Here is a 19,951-nt window from a genome sequence, read left to right as displayed (position 1 = left end):
ATATTATTCATTTTCCCAGGAGAAACCTGTCGTGGTTCTCAGCTGCTCTCATATGGCTAAGCTGTGCTAGGCTGCCTGTGCAAACAGTCAACACTGCTTTTAGCTTCTGTTTACTGTGATTCAGGACCATTTCTTAAACCTCTTGCAGGCCTTTCCAAACTGTCATCAGCTGTCACTATGCCTAAGTTGGTTACTTTCCTGTGGAGTAGCTAAATGGCATTCAAGTGTTACTTGGCAACTTGGCACTTTGGTGGCTCCGACAGAGGTTGTCAGTTAACTGGCTGATTTTTAAAAATTTTGAAGGACTTCATTACCCACAAATCGGGCAAAAACGTGTTTTCTTGGTTTTGGTACAGTAGAAGTGGAGAAGAGTCCTAACACTAGTACTAAGGTTTAAGACACTGTGAGATTTCTTTCAGTCTGTAGTTTGGGTTTGTCACTTCCTGTGTAAAGATAAACTCAATATGTGATGCTAAATATAAGCTAAACTTTGTAGAGAAGTGGTTCTACCATTGTGGTGGTGTGTTTCAGGAACTACAACCTAAGAAACTGCTTGAGGAAACTTTGGGGAACTACATGCACTGCAGCAGTTAGGTAAAACAGGGCAAGTGAAAGAGAGAGAGAGAGACAAAAGCTCTCTCTTTCTTGTGAAATGTCAGCTATTTCCACACATTGTTTCCCTTCTGTTGAAACACGCCAACTTCTTACCACATGTTTTGTTCTGTTAGTAACCCTTTATCTCTTTTCTGTGCTTTGCAGTGCTACAATGTCTTCATATCAACTCTGCCCCTCTCGTCTCAGCTATCTTATCTCAGTTCCTTCCTCTCCTTGTGCTTTACTCCCTGCTTCAGTACTGCATGTTCTTTCTGTGCCCCCCTCTCTCTGTCTTTAAACGTCTGTGCCTGTGCCTCTCCACAGCTCCTGGTGCAAGGCAGTCTTTTACTGTGAAGACAAGTGTTTCCCAGCACATGCTGAGCCAAACTGGCTAGTTATATGGACCATGTGGCCCAGCTGGCAGACCTGCTGTTCAGCTAAGCAGCAGGTAGAAGCACAGACCTGTACAAAGAAATCTTCTCTCTATGATGTGCGTTTTTTAATGTTACATTCTTAAAGAATTCAATACTCTGCAAGTGTATAAACACAAGCCAACAATGCATGGTAAGGAATGGATACAGAGGGGAGTAAACTGCCCATGAATTAACATTTCAGTCCATAAGACAAGACATAACATGCATGAAGCAAATGATTAAATAAATCTGTTATAACTTGTCAACTGTGAACTTGTTGTAAATATTCTGACCAGCAAAGCCTTTTTGTTTATTGTTGCTGCTACCTGTTGCTATCTAAGCTTCAGTAACATCGCCTTTTCCAAACCAACTGAACATAGAAGTGAGCTAATTTTAGCTTTGTTTGTGCTAGCAGCAGCAGCAGCATCTGAATGCTGTGCAACACAAAGCAAAGTTCATAATCTCTTTTTTTTATGGGATGAGAGCGAGTCCTTTCTTAACATACTAAGATGTTGAAAATGGTACATTATATACTATATATAATACCTGCTAAACTTCATCATGTTAGCATAGTCATGGTGTGTGTGGCTGTAGATTCTTGTTGACTTCTACTCTGTGAAATGTCTGATAAGGTGAGAACCAGTGTATTCTATGGTTTAGGATTAAACTGAAACAGTTATTTTAAATTACTCTTTTTTCACATTGTCATTAAATGTTTTAATGGTTTTTCATATGCAGAGTCAGTCAAAAGCATTTGTCGCATTCTTTATTTTACTCCTACTTTTCTTTATTTCTCTCCCTCTGTCTTTGTAGAAGTCACATCAGAGAACTTTTTGGAAGACCTCCTGTTCAAAAAAAAAAAAACTGGTTAGCAGCTACTGGGTGCACTGGAGCCTACTGGTGTGCTCTCCCCAGCCTCAGATCATCCCCATAGATACCTACTGAAACTGGTTGAAAGGTTAGTACAGTCCAGAGTGACTCAGTTACTGGAAAAGTGCAAGAAAACCCCCCAAAAAACAATTTCTTACCTTTCTTTTTTTACCCTAACCTATACAGCTGCTCACTAGCATACTAGTCAATATAAAATCCCAGAATAGTTAGAAAAGAAAAATTAACCTGTAAAGCACTTAGCATACTAGATTCAATGGGATAAGAAGATAGAGTTCTATAAACATTGTGTGTTGAGGGTACAGCAATGCCTGTGAGCCTCTGAAACAGGAAGCAGCTGTGTTGATATATGGTCCAGACCCCCCACAACCCTCCCCACTTCAAGAAACCACTCAGAAGGTACAGTAAATCTGAACTAAATACTAGCATGTGCTCGATGTTATGTTGGGAAAATGGACTTGCACTCAATTATTGACTTATTCACTCTCTTAAGAAGTCAGAGTGAATTTCTATTATTGATGTATATGCTAATGTCCTCCCCTCAGTGTCACGGCAACAGTACTTTGAATGGAGAGGCCTCAGTCTGTCCTCTTCAGTAGCTCCTCAACTCAGCTCTGCTCTCTCCATCTACTACATCATCACTTCGCTGGTGCCACAGCATTGTGAGTGTTTTTATCGTCTTGCATTTCTTGCTCATTTAGGTTTAATTTCTGGACAGAGATTAAAAAAAGGAGGAAAGTTTATTTTAAATCAATATTTTTTGTAGCAGGGACAGTTGATCAAATGACTATAATGTGAAAGGGGTCGCTAATATACAACCACCATCATGTTAACATGTTCACACTTGTCAACATTTAGCATCAAGGGATGCTATTGCCATTGTACTACTATCAGTTTCAAAGTTTTTATGAGGAATTTAACACTAACAATGTAACATCTCTGCTATATTATGGCTAATATGTGTGTGTGTGTATAGACATGTATGTGTGTGTGTCTCCTGTTCCTCAGTTCCAGAGCTGAACAGCCTGATAAAAAAAGTCACTGAGGATCCACATCCATGAATCATACAGGGAGCACAACACCCTGATGACTGCTATACTGCTCTGTTGTTTTGCCAGTTTCTTTTTTTATTCATGTAGTGAATGTGAACATTTTACCACCTTTTGATTGTTTTTCTGTTTTTTCAAATGTTGTGATATGTACCCCTAAAATACTGCCTGTATTTTCAGGTACATTTTCTTTCAGTTTTTAAGGACAAAAAAGCTAAATAAATGTCCTTATAACACATTTTTCATTTAATTATGACACTGTAAATGTATACATGAAAATGAAATACGTATACAGGGTTTCTGCCAGTAAAGTTAAAGGTTTTACTCGTGATAAACAGTGATTGGGCCCAAAGCGTAACTGTTAACTTTGGTGTTGTCACAAGTTTATTAGCCAGTGGGAAAATTTCCTCACTGTGGAATCCCCACTGAGTGGCAAACAAGACACAGGAACTTGGCTTGGGTCCGAGGAGTTGTAGCATGTATTCACCAACAAATAGCCAAAACTGCACACAGACTGCACTATTCACAGCTATATTGCTAACTTCATACTCCACCATCACACACACATGCTCTCTCTCTCTCTCTCTCGCTCTCTCGCTCTCTCTCTCTCTCTCTCTCTCTCTCTCTGTTTGATTTGTTTTCATTGAAGCATTTTAAATCTTCTCCTACTTCCACTGAAGCTCTGATGCCAGTGGTGATTGTCAGGAAATACAAAAACCTCGGCATCCTGTTTAAATAACCATCAGTCTGAACCTCGTATATGTCTTGTCCAATAGGAACTGTCGGTGCTTCTGACATATGTGACGCTTGAACTGGTGTTTGTGGGTAGGCATCTGCTCTCCTGGAGTGATTAAGTGCAGCTCTTCATCTAGAGAATGGTGGGTATTTTGCCCTAAAATGTGAGCAGGATAATGGGTCTCTCTGGCCGAGCACAAAATCATGTATAGAATATCATATGGTGCATATAAGTTAAAAAGACAAATACATCAGATTGACAAGAGCTGTGACACTGTTTACATAAAAGTTGGTAAACTCTTCAAGTAAAGGCGTGGACTGAATCTTTAAAGGATCAATGTGTAGGAATTGGCCAGAATTTTAGTTTAAAACATTTCAAAATTCACTAAAATTATTAACAGAATGTAAAGAAATAACAGTTTTGATGTTATGTCAAAGACCTATATGTATTATGTTTTAAAGATATCTACTGAAGTAAGCATGCTAACCAGCTAGCTTTTGCCCCATCTGGCCTGTACTGTCTCATAATACTACTTTGTACTTCAGGGGTGATAGTGTAGCATCACCCCTGAAGCATCCAGTCTGCCCTCAGTCCAACATGAGATGAAGAAGACGTAGTGCTGCCCCGAGCCATTGGCAGTAATAGCAGAACCAGGCTGAAAGCTGCTGTAATTTTTGCTGTGGGGCCGTTAATATGTCACTTTATTAAGTTTTAATATTTTTTCAGGCGATAAAGTAACCATGTAGATTCCCAATATATGGTCATTTTATCCAAATAATGCCTATTTGGAAAGTTGCACCGCTGTTGTTGGAGCAGCTGGCTGCTGCTGCTGCTGCTGCTGCAGGAACTGGCTGGAGAGACATCAGCTGGTCATGTCAGTTGATCCAATAAACTGCACTGTGTTGAAATATCATAACAATAAATTAGGTGTTGCAAAATGGCAGCAATTAATGAAAGCATGATGCTGTGTGGCAGAAAAACTGCTGTTTTACCATTAGCAAGTTCTGTGACTCAAGTTTAAGACTATATACTGTACAAATACCATTGCTGTCTCTTACAGTTGCTTGGAAACACAGACTGTGAAGTGGGCTATGTTTCCAAATGCCAACAATAAGCTTGAGGACATCATTTGTAGCAGTGGGGACAACCTCATGTCCACTCTCCTGCTTGTTCAGAGTCTCCGTGAGTCATCTCAAGGTCTCTGTACAACAAAGGTGTTCATTTTTAGGACTAAATCACTCCTGAACTGGAACTCTTTTCTAGGGGTTTTACAAGTTGAAAGCTCTCTAGCAGCATTCTCAGAATATTATATGTGAATTCAGCCCCTGCTCCCTCATGTCCTGACCTGCCCATGAACCACAGATGAAAATGAGCCTCCCTCTGGTACATTTAATGTTTTATTTTACAGATCCATTCCTTGATTGTGTTACAACACCTAAAAGCATTCTCAAACCCCTGTATTACTTTCCAACTTTTGAAACTCACAGGATGGATTTATGTAAGGGATTAAGTATCTTCCATGATTGTTATGATTTACTCTATATGAGAAACAAAAGCAGTGGGTGAACATTTGGTGCATGATATTTGTATATAGTCTTAAACCTGTGGGTGTAATCACAGTGTAAACAGACTTTCCTGCTCTCTGTCAGCTCAGTGTCAATGTGCTGCTATGATGTCCTGACCTCAAACCACAGCTCTCTGTATTCTGAGCTGTGCTCTGTTAGCATAACCCTCCAGCACTGTTTTAAAGCTATACTCCTACAGAAGAATCATTTGAGAGGTGAGATCAGGGATGTTTTGTTTTAACAGAGAGCCAAAGCAAACGTAGGTTCAGCTGACCATCAGCCTCTCCGAGGTTCAAGAGGGAAACAAACAGATTTTGCACAAAAATCTGTGTTCCGCGGCCACTTGTGTAAGGGCTTAGGGTTTTATAAACCTGTATTGTATGAATGGTGTCATTAATCTGGCTATTTACAAAACAATGGGTCACATGACTATGAAAAGTCTATTAAAAATGTGTCACGTCCGCAGTCAGCTAATTGATTTTTAAATCAGTTGTCCTCACAAAAATCACTTTTTCTCCCCAAGTATGTAATATATATTTAATAGTGTAGTGTAATGTTGTATAATCAGCTTGTTACACATGAGTAAGCCAGTGTCATGGAAAATTGGACTGATCTTCTTTATATCTGATTTAATGAACCTCATAAGGGCATCTGATGGTATAAAACAAGCCTTCCCTAAAGGTTTCACAAAAATATTCTGATCCTTAATAAAGTCCATATGCAAATCCTGTGTACTGTAATATTCTAACCACATTAAAAGCAAAATGAATTTCTGGACTGATATGATATTGTTATGTATGCACAGAAGGAACACAAATACCAATGCATGTTGATCAGTAACCGTGACATGAGTAAAACATGACTAGCTGATCCCAGAGCTGTGTAGGAATACTTAGTTCTTAGAACTTAGTAACTAATTAGTGTCAATACTAAAGAACACCTTTCATTTTCTTCCCACTACTGTCTGGCAGTCCTCAGTGCTGTATTGTAAAATTGCTCCAATATTTACACCAGGTAGTCACAAGCAGCAGAGACCTTTCACCTCTGCTGTTAAGAGGAAGTAGAAAGACAAAAAATACTGTTGCTGGGAAAACATCTACAATAAATGTGTAATAAATCAAGCATCATATCTACCCTCCTGGACCAGACTGAGTATGTTATAACTGTATATCATCCAGTAATGTGAGCAGTTGTGGTTATATTGCAGTACAATAAACTGACCAGGCTCTTCTCTTTGTCAGAATGGCAGTGTCTGCTGCCACATCAGAAAGCTGACAGTGGGAGCATCAGGGTCAAAGTTTACCGCAGCACCTACCACATGCTGCAGGAGCCTGAGCCTGACCTGGTCATCAGTGAGTGTCGTCTGTCTGGCGACTTTCAAAGGACTCAAAGCTTGATTCCTATGTGTGAATTTGCATGTGAAATATGTTGTCTGCTGTTGAATGGTGGGAAGGAAGCCAGAGTTCCCTTTCCTTCAACAAACAGCCTTTGTTTGTGAGCGAGTGTTTTATGATCTCCATAGAGTGTGTGTGTGTTGACAGGTTTCAAGCCTGCTTTTGTGTGTAATGACTCTTGGTTCGCCACTCTTCCCAAACTCCAGGTAATAAATACAATAAGCACACATCCGCACACTCACTTCCTCTCCACTGACCACACTGTATTGCTACCAGTCATGTTACAGTCTGCTGACACACCAAAACTGCTCTCATGTCATGACCTCAATGCAAAGTGTTGCACCAATATTGCTAATTAGCATGCCTCTGCTAAATCTTTTTTTATGTCAAGCTGTCTTTTTGATTTTAGCATTTAACTATTCAGTTTTTGGGGTGAAGAAGTTCCAGCCCCCCCTAAAACCACAGTGTGTTTTGTGTTGTTTTTACATTTCTCTTTAGAGAAAAAGATTACATGAATGAGACACAATGTGATAATTAGTGAACTGTAGATGGTGGTAGGTGTATTTAAAAAACAACTTTGAACAGAGCCAGACTAGCTGTTTCCCCTTGCTTCCAGTCTTTATCCTAACCAAGGCTAACCACCTCCTCATCCAGACCTGTACTTAACACAAAGACATGAGATTGATATCCATCTTCTCATCTCACCCAGGCTGTTGTTTACCTCTCAGTTCATTCCATATATTGGTCACAAGATGTGTTCAGACCAAATGCTAAGCAAATTTTTGCCTCCCGTCATTTGCATATATTTGACTGCTGTACCAGTTGTATTGATTAGACACAAACAGTCAAAATACCATCTGTATGTTGGCTGTAAGTTAGCTAGCAGCGGACACACTGATTGTGTCTGTTGGAGTGTGTCTTTGTGTTTATCTTCAGTTCAGACTAAACTCAGAACTTGCCAGAAAGTCTAATTCTTTCTGTTATTTCCCTCCAGTCTCTCTCCTTTTTCCTCTCCTCTCTGTATGTGTGAAACACATTCATAATGCTAATTGTTCAGCATCTAAAATTCACTTTGTATTCTGTCTGAACACACAATAACACTGGCTGACAGTGTCCTCCTTTGTGTTCATGTCAGTCTCTGGGGGTTCCAGCCTTCTTCTGTGAGATCAGTGCGTTGAGATGTGAGAGCAGTTGGCAGGTGATGAACATGGCCACAAGGGGCGCTGTCTCCCCACCAACCATCAACCCCTTCCGCTGCCCCCCTGCGCATCAGCGGAGGAGACAACAGGCTGCCGTGGTGAGGAGCTCTAATTGCAGCTTTAGTCACAGGAACTAGACTGTCTCTCAAATCCTGTGTTAGAAACAGTCTGTCTTCACACCAGAGTATCAATGTGGAGAAAGCACAACTCCATAGATGTATTAAACAAGAGATAAAAAATAATTTTAGTGAAAGCTGCTCACCCTAAAAGCTCTCTTTAACTTCCTTTCTGGGTCTCCATAGAGCAGGAGCATCAGTGTCTTTCTTCAGCTGGCTGCCCACAATAATAAATAATCATTTTCTTTTGAAAAATTCAAAGGTAAAAGTTAGTGAATCACTGGCAAACACCCTTGTATTTTACACACTAGGGCCTTTTACATACAATATATACATAGATCATTGGGTATCAGTTACTGCAAAGTCTTATAGTCAGGAGCATTGGATCAAGATAAAGGTCTGAGGACCAAAACATTATTAACATTGTTCATGATATTCTTTCACGTTTACGAGAACATGAGAAGTTTATATGCTGAGTGAAAATAAAAGCAGAACCTGTGACAATAACTACACATTACTTCTCATTAAGTTCCTGCAGTTGAAAATGGCTATTAATCTACCCATTAAATCAGCTACAGGTTTAGCGTATCCACACCTTTTTTATTCCAGTTCAAGTTCTGGTAATAACTACCACAAACACAACATCTGGTGTCTCTGGCAGAAAGCAAACTTTAGACAAATATTGCTATAACTATAGTCAGTCCACTGACTTTATGACATTTTTCTACTTGTGCTACTGTTACACTATGTTTTAGCATCTGGAGGATTGCAGCACTGAAGAACTGTCTACCATGATATAAACTATCTGACTCATCAGCTGGAAAAGTTCCTGTTAGCTTGGGCATGTTCTGGCTGCTGCATGTCACTGCAGCATAGGAGTTATCATTCCTTGAATCATCTGTTATGATGATGTTGACATTCTTTTTATCTTCTTCTCTGTTACATTTAATGATCAAATTTTGTAACACCCTTTCTATTTCCATTGTTTACTGTCTCTCTCAGGTATTCCAACGGCTTCATCTTCCACCTCGTGTACAAGCCTTCAGTAAACGTTGAGCACCTGGTAAGTGACAGTAACTGCAGTCTTACTAACATCAAATTAAAAAACAGTAGATAAATCAGAGGAGGTTCAGTATTAGCTAAGGGGCATATCAATATTTAAAGGCAGTATTTTCCCCCATCTAAAAAACATGACCAGTCAAGTGACTGACTCGCTGCATATTTGTTGCGGCTGAGATAAGTCTTTGTCTTGTTTACACATGAACACATGCACACTAACTCATGGCTCCTGCACTCTAAAGAAACACCAGACTTTTCACATTTGTGTCAGTAGGATAATGTGCTGAGGAGAGATCCAGCCTGAGAGAGACACCCAGGGTTCTTTAGAGGGAGCCCAACGGTGCTGAAGGAGTCTATTTGAGAGATGTTTAGCTCTGCTTCTGCTGGGAAGAATTCAATGGGTGGCTAGCAGAATAAAATATGTTTTCTTCATAAATTAATTACATAGAAATAGACCATGTTACCATGAATTACACTATACTGTAATTCTAGACATCTAACAGTGTTCTGCCAAGTGTCTTCTATGCTAAATGTGAGTCTTTCTGGAGAGTTATGATGTTAATCTACCCTGCCATTTATGTCCATTATGTCATAAAAACTAACTACAGGCGTGGCTCCACATCCATTAAATCCACAGTGCTTGTCAATCACTTATTAAAAAGGCATGTTGTAGCTCTCCCAGTGCGCTGTGCACTGAAGTGTGGCCTGCTTCTTATTCCTTGGGGGGATTTGGAAAGAGGCCTGACCCCCCTCCTCACCCCACCCCGCTAAAATTGCTGGTTCAAAGACTTCCTGACATCTGGCCACAACAGTCATTGCTGGAGAGTGAATGGGAAGATGGATGGGCAGGGTTACTTGCCTGTGGGCCTGGTTGACTGATATGCAGAACATGATAGAAAACAACATTTTGTTTCCTCAGTAAGTGAAAAAGCAACCATACTGAGCCTTCAAAATAAGCATGTGTTTTTAGAGCAAACATACTGTATATAACAACAAACTACTCTATAGATAGTATGAATACATATAAAGGCACATTAAGGCAAGTTAAGTTTAGATAGTATAAATACATATAAAGGCATAAGGGCAGCCATTCGCTGTTGACCACTGCTTGAACTGAGAGATGGATGAAAAATGAATTACTTGTGTTCCTGAATTTCCAGAAGCAGACAAAAAAAGATATTTGCTTGGTGAAATATCAGCATGCAAATGTAGCTACCACATTTGTTACAAAACCACTGTTTGAGATCAACTGCTAGCAACATTAGCCTTGAAACTTTTTTTACAAGTCAGTCCACCAGGCAATCAGAAGAGACAAAGGTCGCACCGTTTAGTACAGCATGACTGAGAGTTCAAGAGCGGTCAATTACTGCACCAGCCAATGCAGAACGTGCAGCACAGACTCTTGTTTTTCTGCTGTAATGTGAATATGCCTCTAGGACTCACAGTCTGAATCATGGTATTTGTACAAGACACAGTACTTGTGACCATCAGGGCTACAGGATCCACCCATTTAAGTTGCACTGTCTGAGTTTGATATACTTATATAGAATCAGGTTTGGCCAAGTTTATTTATGCATACAAGGAATTTGACCCCAGTTTGGTGGCTCTCAATGTACTGACAGAGTAACAACACAACAGTCTTCAGAAATATACACAAAGAATGACTATATATAAGTGAAACTGTTCTGTGAAAACAGGATGCAAATAGTGCAAAGGTGTGAAGAGCGTATATATATATATATATACACACACAGTATATACAGCCTGTTCAAATGTACAGTAATGAATGAATTGTATTGCACATTTTGTGTTTTCAACTAAAATGAGTATATGTAATTTGTAGTGAGTATTACAGTGTCCAGGGTTATTGCACAGTGACACAGTGAGTTCACTGATCGTAAGTGTGACAGTGAGGGGAAAGAAACTGTTCCTATAGATCAGTGGTTCTCAAACATTTTCACATTAAGGACCACTAAACTAACACAAATTAGACCACGGACCCCCATTTGATAAGGACCCCCTGAAACAATCTCAAGGACTACTAGGGGTCCCCGGACCACACTTTGAGAACCACTGCTATAGATAGATGAGAAGTGTTAAAGTTACAGTTACATCACAAAACAGATGTGGTAGGTGAGAAACAAAATATAACAGCAAGCCATAAATCGTATTGGTTACAATCAAACTAGAATTAAATAAGAAGAGGCGGGTGTGGGCACAGTGGTGCTATAACAGGATTACTCAACACGGACAGACTCGTTGGCACGGCACGCACGGCACGGTTTTACTCCCGTTGTTATTTGGTTTTCATTTGTACTAGCTCTGTCTGTCTCCCTCGTGCCGACGACAAACAGAAATACACGAAAAAGAAGTAAACGCTGAATGATTGAAGCTTTGGATTAGGTTGAACTCGTTAACTGCCAGAAAGCACGCGGTGAGACCGGACGCCGGTTATATTCGATTTCAAAGTAAAATCCCTCAATTGCCTTTAAAAAAACACTTTTTGCTGTATTGACCTGACAACAGCTAAGCACAGCACTGCCAAAGCATTATAAGTGGAATAATTCCGAATGTCAGAAAAAAGACAACAAACGTGTTGACACTATGCAATATGCATTCTATAGCATCACACAACTACAGTATTATACTAAAGAATATCGTATAACGAAAGAAAATGTTGATAGTGACACAGAAAGTATGAAAACCAGATGGTTAATGGTATGTTAACAACAAATCAGACAAATGTATATCAAAAACCTATCCAAAAATGTCTGCATAAGCGACTTCATGTAAGGTGCCAAATGCACTGCTGAAAAACTGATTTGGACCATATATTTACCAGATGAAAACCAGTGTTGAGCCTCTTCAAAATCTGACGACTCCTCTGGATTCTTATTTTCTCTTTCTTTTAATGGTAATGGTTCTCATGAAAAATGACGGGAGATATCAATCATGTCCATTTAGTTCTGGTGATAGGTAGCTGGAAACTAGCAATATGATAAAAAGTGTTAAATCACAAGCTCTACAACTTGAGTTTTGAGAGTACAAAAGAAAAGAGACGCAACCTTGATGCTTTTTTGACAACTGCCACTAGATAGCACTGCCGCCGTATTGAATTGAAATCACCATATCATGCCATGTCATGGTATGTCATGTTGTTATGTTAAAAAATTTGGTATTCGGTAGTCGCCTGCAGTCCAAAATGGCGGAAGCGTCGCTCTGCTGCGCGCGCTGATGTTGTAATGGAACGACCAATCAGATTCCACTTCTTATCAATGTAAAGTCTTTGGTTTTATTTTGAAATACATAGCCGGAATTCTGGTTTTATGTCGTGTGTAACTTTACTCTGGTACCTGTCAACTAGTCTCCGTTCTTCTGTTTCGCCGAAATGCCGGCTGGCTTCAAGACTCAGGAGGTTCTGCACTCACGGCAGCGTATGTATGTTGTAATTCCCGGTTATAAAATGGCGTATTTAAACATGACTTTGCTTTAACGGATAGAACACCGGGTATAAACGCTTTCTCCTCACCGGGGGGGATTTATTCTCCTCTGCAGCGCCCTGCATTGCAACGGAATGAGAACTGAATGAGCTGAGAGTGGATCCAGGATGGAGGACCGGCAACAACAGGAGGTATAGAAGCCTGCAGTAGCCTGGCATAGAGCTCATGGCCCAACATGACCTACATACTACAGAGCTTAACGGACGCATCTCCAGGACATCTCTGCTGTATGGATACATTAGACAGTAAATGACGCGGCGTTCAACCTTGTAACACAGTAATAAGTGACCTTCATTTTTATTTGCTACTGCAGAACTATGCATAACAAGACACGTGAATGTGCATATGACTGAACAAAGAGAACCGTCCATGTCCTATGCAAAATAAGGGAACAAGACCAACTGCATGATAAGTATGGCGTGCTGGATGTTTTGCTGACCTTCTGTAACGCTCTGGGGTCAGAGTGGAAATCAAAGGGAAAAATTAACCAAGCAGGTGGCCTGAGGCTTCTGGATACTACTCTATCCCTGACATTTTCTCTCAGTACAATACTGCTGAACAATACACCAGCTCTGCTCTTTGGATTATCCTACAGCTCACAAGGCCTGGGATCAAAGGTCTGAAGAAGAGCTGGGCTGAAAGGTCTTTTCAAGCCAGAGCAGCCTGTAGATGCCTTTTGCACTCAAGAGTAAGACATTGTACTGTAGTGATCACTAATCATGCTGTGATCAGCAATAAAGTCAACAGCTAAGCAATACAAACTGAAGTGCATTCCAAAATAAATCCAAATACATGTTTTTTTTGCAGTCATCTTTATAAACTGTCACCATTATGCTTCTGAACTGTCATCAGCCATTGCCTCTTTTGAGGCATACAGACGTACCACCTCGAGTCATAGAAAACTTCATCCTCACCGGCTACCGCTTCCCAAACTACAGCCTGAAGGATTGCTTACTGTCAGCATTCAGGCCTACCAACGAAACTGGGAACTTCTGGACGCACTTCCTCCCAGTTTTCATTTTTTCATACTATTTTGTGGAGGTGTTTGGTTGGGAAGGTGCGCCACATGGTGACGACCCGTTCTTCTATCCGCTTTGGAATTATTTTATCGGGGTGTTCTGTCTGCTTATGGCTAGCAGCATGGCCCACCTGCTCAACTCAATGTCTCTTGTGGTAAGAGAAGTCTGCTTCTTTGTGGATTATGGCACTATCAGCTCCTACACGGTTGGCTCATCATTGGCGTACTACTACTACATCCACCCTCGTGCAGGAATAGTGGAGACAGGAGGCCAAAATGACTCCCATATAGACTTGAAACATGAACCTGCCCATTCTCCCACATCACCTTATGCAATACCAGAGTTCAACGTGTTTTTTGAGACCCTCTACATTCCAAGTGCATGTGTTGTAGCGATCATTTGCGTCTTATCTTGCTGTAATACTCGCCAGAGGTGGAGAAAGTATCGGTACGTCATCCGGACCCTTGTTTTCCTCCTCCCATTCCTCGTCTCCTCCACACCAGTTTTCTACCGCCTCCTCACTAGGTCGCCTTATTCCACCACCTCCTCCTCCTTTGCTGCTTCCACCTCCATGCCCAGCTTCTTCTATCGTCACTGTCTCTGGCTGCTGGTGTCAGCCGTCTTCAACATCAGCAAGTTCCCCGAGCGCCTAGCCCCAGGTCGCTTTGACATCTGGGGGCACAGCCACCAGTGGTTCCACTGCTGCACGTTTTTGTCTATCCTCGATGAACTCCACATGATCAAGACAGAAGTGAGGGCCATCTTGCTCAGCCCGAATCTACTGCTGCCCCCTGCCACTCTCTCGCGTCTACCCGGACCCACCATAGCGTCCACTTACGGGGTGATGTTCCTCCTCCAGACCACTATCATCTCCATCATTGTATGGTTCTCCTGGCATGCCAACTGCATTTACGGACCCCAGAGAGACCAACTAGAAAAGGAACACCTCAAGAAACACTTGAAATGTCACTAATCGCAAAGAAGATGCATCTTTTTTTTTTTTTTTAACAATCTCTACTGTGAAGGAAGATTTGCACATGCATACAGAGCCATGCCACAAAGAAAAGCGCACAAGAAACAATATTTCCCTTCTTATTTCATGTTCCTCACATGTCCCTACCCAGTATGAGAGCAGTTTTCAAGCTCTCATGAGGGGAAATTGGGGACAACGAGAGATGAGAGGATTATATTCTCAGCTCACCACAGGGTGTCTGTCTGGTTGAGTGGATATTGGAGGACCTTGCCAGTTTTTTCCCCTGACCTGCTCCAGCATGTCTGAGCAGTGGGGATAATAACTACCTCTAGGGACTCTACACTTGAGGACAGAGGAAAGGTTTTGTACCCAGGACAACACATGTTCCATATAACATTTGGGTAATGTGGCTTAAATGTCAGCATAACCATTTATAGAAGCTGCTGATGTGTGCTGTCAAGTCCTCCTCTTGCACTTCCCCTTCTGACCTTAAATGGTATCTTTACAAAATTCTCTGCTGTGTTTTCAGTTGAACGCCCAGTGCAGTTCATTGTTTCATGTCTTTACCTTCTCTTCCTCTGACTTACATGGACACAGTCTCATTTCCTCTCTCTTTCCAAGTGACCCATGTAACAGGAAGTGTGGTGGCCTTGCAGACGTAACAGAAATAGCTGAGAGCTCATATCAGTGTTACAGTAAAGCACTTTCAGGGGGTCGTTTGACTCACCCTGTCATTAAGAAGCCATGCTTGCTTTCCAACCTTAAAGGACGCTATAATTTGTGACGCATATAATGATGTCCTGCTGAAATGTTTTGTAGGTCCACTTGGGTTATTTAGATTTGAAATGTATTCATGGTGCATGGAATACATCTGCTGTATGTATGGTTTCCATTACACTGATGACTAGTTCCTCTTAGGTTATTTTCACACTGCTTGAAGTGCTCTAGTTCAGATTACATGTGATGCAGTCCTGACTTTTTCTAATCAACATGACAGCATAGTGGAATTTATCTTGAGCACATGGATGTGGGACACACTTTGTACACACATCTTTTGCCTGACAGCTCATGTAAGTGAAATCATTTCAAAACCTGATCTGAGCAGCAGTTCCTGTGTGAAGGCCCGCATTGTGAACATAGATGAAACGAGGACGATGAAATCAGAGTCTGCCATACACTGAGGCTTTTCATGTCATGTGATGTATAGTAAATCCTTAGAAAAAAAAGCCATAGCTTGGAAGAGTGATAGTTGAAATAATGGCAATAATGTAGTTGTACTACATCATCAGGAACTTCCTGGATAGATTTGCACTTGTGAGATAGATGCTCTAAAGTTCACCTAACCTTAGTTTGTGCCTTTTATGTATTACCATTATACTCAAGTCTAATCATTTGTTTTTCTGGATGGTTAATTCTTGATGACCTCTGTAAAAGTGGTAATCACATAATTTTTTAATCCTGTGTACAGGATGTACATCCTGAGTTTTTTTTTAAAAAATCATCTTGCAGTGCTAGTGGGGATTTATACTTTTCTTTCCACAGAGATAAAAAAAATATACATATATTCAGTCTGCTGCCCCTTTAAAAGGTTCTCAACCAGTTTCCCAAGTTGCACCCTTATTTCCTAACAATGATAATCAAAATATCCTTGCTCAGTTTGTCTGAAGTGATGCTACTTTCTATTATTTTTTATTTCATATTTTCATATTAAATAAACCATTCATATTTATCTGGTGTTGTACAAAAGGGGCAAGGATATACAGTATGTCATTTCTGGCTCCATGGATTATTAAATATGGTTGCAATTTAGGAAACAGGATTAAAAATCTTTTGATTGGGGTATTGTGGATATACTGTATTTTCGGATGGTGGTGGTCCAGAAGTGTCGTTACATGATCTGGGTGTATCAGAGTGCACAGATTCTCAGCGTTGTGACTCAATTGTAATGGTAATATATAATTAGCACTAACTGGGGCTATGGTTCACCTGATAGATTAAATGCTAATCTCACGGGAGAAACTACCATATCTTTATTCAATTTTGAATTGCATGAAGCAAGGTTTAGCCTTATTGTTAGCAATTACTTTACATGCTTTATGATCCTGCCTGCACAAATGAGTGTTTGCTAACAACTCTTAGCCGAAATATCCGTCCAGACGTCTGCTGCTCTGTTATTCCCTTGTTTTTTCAATATTCCTGCTAACCAACCCAAACCAGACAGGACAATATTCAAACTTGGGGTGGGTTTGGATTTGGTTACTTCAAATGCAATTTACTTAGAAATTCTCTTTTTCTCTCTCTTAATGTGCCAATGGTCTGTGTCCATGTGTGTTTCAAGTCAATGCCAGAAGGCATTTGTTAGTCTGGCAAGCTAGTGGTCAGTAATGGATAAAATACATCAAAAATATAGTTTTGGGTCAGTACCAGTTAGGTTTAGCCAGGTCAGCTCTCAGTTATAGGCCTGTGCAGAGCTCAAAACGAAAATCAAAAAAACTACATTGATCAGCACATGAATGATGAGCATTGTGTGGTCTACAAAATTCATAGACACCTTAAGTTTGACAAAACAGTTCTACTAGCAACCAGACATTTTTCTTTCTGCTTTGTCACATTTAGCCGCAGGTTCAGTTTTATCTGAACTACGTTTTCTGCCCTCGACAAAAAAAACAATGTGTTTGGACCAACCTAAAAAAATAATCTTTTGCTCTGAGTTTATTTGCACAATGAAAATGGACCATGGCCATCAGCATCTAAAGAGGGTTAATTTGAGATAATGTGTGTTTTCTCGGTGTGTTTTCATGTTATACTGTCATGTTCTTGTTGACTTTGTCCTGTCATGCTATTGTGCAGTCAGTCAGCTCATGTTGGTCGCTGTCTTATTACGGAAATTGTATGATTACCACTGTATTAGTTCTATTCATATCTGAAAATTGAATCTGAATGTTTAATTGTGTTGCACAAGAGAAAATAATTAGAGAAGGACGACACTGGAATGAGTAAACAAGGACCATATTTCACTGGTTGTGATAATCATGCTGTTATGGTGCACTTTAAAGCTTCTTCAGAGCTCCTCACAATGTTCCTTTAAGGGTCAACCCTACAGTACTGTATTATTTCATCACATTTCAGGTTTAGGTAGTGCTCTCTAACACTAACAAAGAGAGATTTATCAGATAACAACACATCCATTGTAGAAGCGATGTTTCTACCTCAATAGAACTTTTGTGTTGCTCTGTCAGTGAGAAGAAGCATCATTGAAACAGTTTTTTGTCCCTCCACCTGTCTAGACTGTGGATGCCAGACTTGAATCTATTAATGTTTAAGCAGTGTTAAGTATGTGAATGTTAGACCGACAGACTACTGTATCTTATCTAGTGAAGTACTCAGGGGTGACTGAAGAACGAAACTAATAAATTACAGTATTCACACATGCATTTTGAATTATGATTTTCTAGACGTGGAGGATAATTGTAGTTCACAGTATCTGTTATTGCTGAAAAAGTGAAAACCCTCCTCCATTATGTTAGCTGATGTATCAAAGAGCACTAATATGGATGATTTGAGTTTTATTGAATAAATTATGTAGAGAACTGTCATGATTATGCCAATTGATTTATTGATTGAATTCTATAATGGGTTGTAGCACTAGATTTGAGTCATAATTAGTCCAGATTTGATCTTCTAGCATGTTTTAGCCAAACTAGCAACATTGACAGCAATCGAATAATATATCAAATCAATCAAACGGAACTTCAGCTGACACAATACCTCTAAAAATATTTGCTAATAGTTTACATGCTTATGGTTGTCTAACATTTATATGCTAACTAAATACTACAAATGAAACATTAGCACGTCATAAGCATGGTAATATATCATTTCAAGCTCAGTGTCAGCATAACACCCAATAGCTGTTATGTTGATGGTAACATTAGCATTCAGGTCAATACACCTGAGGCTGACAATAACATGTAATACAATACGTTAAAAATACTCTTGGCTGGAGTCAGAATGTGGTTAGCCTAGCTTAGCATAAAGACTGTAAGAGGTGCTGTAGGTGGTAGCTGGCAGGCTAGCTGTTCCCCTCTGCTCCCTGTCTTTATGGTAACAGACTAACAACATCCTGACTCCAGCCTCATACTTAATGCAGACATGAGATTGGTATCAAACTTCTCATCTTACTTGGAGAGAGGAAGCAAGAACTAATTCCCAAAATGCTGAACTATTCCTTATAAGTACAGTTTTCATTGACTAAAGTTCTAAAGTAAAGATTGTTTTGTGCTCCAGTGGGAGTAATATGCAGTAATGATTAATGTGCAGCAGCACCGGGCTGCTAGCATGGTTATTGACTTTCAGACTTAGGCTCATTAGGTTAAGTGAACTCAAGTCTGTGGTTTTCAAACATCTGAATAATTCAAATGTTTTCAAATGAGTTCTCTCCAGGCTCTGATTTGCAAGTCCTCAGCTTTTGGCACATGTATTTCTGTGTGAGTACATGCACATGCTGTAGGTGTGCTGGACCTTGGCAGGGTCATGTTTGACATAAAGAGCCAGCTGCACGTGTAGCACACACTCACAAACTACACTCCTCCTCCCCCCACGGCTTTTTCCATCCCTCTGTCTCTTTTTACTCTGACGTCCTGAACCACAAACAAACGGCTGGTGAAACATGAACCACAGAGAGAAGATCCTCCTTGAGTGGAGTTAATGTTAAATCAATAGACTGACCAAAGAGTAGAAGGCGATGAATAATAAATAGCCTTGGAAATACTGATCATAATGAAAGCAGTTGATAAAAAGTAATGATGAACTCCAGTAACAAGAGTACATGTTCAGAGTGATTTAGAATTTATAAGGAGGACAGCAGGGTGATGAAGGTGTCTATTTTCACGGTGGTAGGCTGCCAGTCAGAGTTCACCCTCACTCAGTTCAGCAGTATCACTTTCTCTTCTTTATCATGCAGTTGTGGAAGTTAGAATAACAATAGTTCAGAGGAAGTTTTGATTGTAAAAGCAAACTTGTGCGCACTCATTTTGAAATATGTTGTTTTTATCAGAGTCTGACTGGTATACTGGAGAATGTCAGGCTGAATTTCGGGGGGGAAAGTGTATAAATGATGCAGAAGACATTTAAAATGTTTCCATTTGATCAAACAGTGCAGCCATGAAAGCAGGAATGTGGGCATTTTAGCAAGGACAAGTTATTTTCTACAGTAAATCAAAGTAACACATGGTGACATTTTAACATTTGATTCCATTGTTTTTAGACTCAGTATATTTAAATTGGACTACTTTTAGGCCAACAAAAATCAACGAATAGCAGTATTTCCTAACCAGAGGTTTATTCCTGAAACCCCATTTAGACCTTAATGTTGGGAATTACAACTTACAGAAAATATAATCGAATAGATATTTGAACATCTGAATACATAAAATATAAAACATGT

The 19,951-nt window shown here is 40.1% G+C and overlaps 1 protein-coding gene and 2 long non-coding RNA genes across 8 annotated transcripts in view; 2 read left to right on the top strand and 1 right to left on the bottom strand.

Moving 5' to 3' along the window:
- The window catches only part of LOC122973233, a 38,089-nt gene that overhangs the window by 6,479 nt on the left and 11,659 nt on the right, over positions 1-19,951 (top strand). For all 4 annotated transcript variants that reach the window (XR_006399926.1, XR_006399927.1, XR_006399924.1 and 1 more), the window contains exons 4-10: positions 919-1,042; positions 1,821-2,294; positions 2,441-2,557; positions 2,904-3,822; positions 4,741-4,894; positions 6,487-7,936; positions 8,957-9,017. This is a non-coding gene — a long non-coding RNA (uncharacterized LOC122973233). The remainder of the gene's footprint in view (positions 1-918; positions 1,043-1,820; positions 2,295-2,440; positions 2,558-2,903; positions 3,823-4,740; positions 4,895-6,486; positions 7,937-8,956; positions 9,018-19,951) is intronic.
- Positions 8,492-12,275, bottom strand: LOC122973235. Of its 2 annotated transcripts, none has more exons than XR_006399930.1 (3): positions 11,853-12,275; positions 9,234-9,390; positions 8,492-9,014 (listed from the first exon to the last, which is right to left on the bottom strand). It is a non-coding gene; the product is annotated as an uncharacterized LOC122973235 (long non-coding RNA). The 2 variants fall into 2 exon arrangements; XR_006399929.1 differs by having other exon boundaries at positions 8,493-9,014; positions 9,234-9,387; positions 11,853-12,257.
- On the top strand, positions 12,368-18,101 carry paqr9 (progestin and adipoQ receptor family member 9). 2 transcript variants are annotated; one of them, XM_044340603.1, is made up of 2 exons: positions 12,368-12,447; positions 12,569-18,101. In XM_044340603.1, the coding sequence occupies exon 2, from the start codon at positions 13,345-13,347 to the stop codon at positions 14,503-14,505; it is 1,161 nt and encodes a 386-aa protein (XP_044196538.1). In that variant the 5' UTR covers positions 12,368-12,447; positions 12,569-13,344; the 3' UTR covers positions 14,506-18,101. The 2 variants fall into 2 exon arrangements, with proteins under 2 accessions (XP_044196538.1, XP_044196537.1); XM_044340602.1 differs by having other exon boundaries at positions 12,369-12,451.

The sequence above is a fragment of the Thunnus albacares genome, chromosome 22 (assembly GCF_914725855.1).
Source record: "Thunnus albacares chromosome 22, fThuAlb1.1, whole genome shotgun sequence".
NCBI lineage: Eukaryota > Metazoa > Chordata > Actinopteri > Scombriformes > Scombridae > Thunnus > Thunnus albacares.
The sequence above is the reverse complement of the archived record's forward strand: the minus strand, read 5'-3'. Positions and strand labels throughout refer to the sequence as shown.

Coding starts and splice junctions, on each gene's coding strand:
- paqr9 (XM_044340603.1), top strand. CDS start 13,345: ATGCTTCTGAACTGTCATCAGCCATTGCCTCTTTTGAGGCATACAGAC.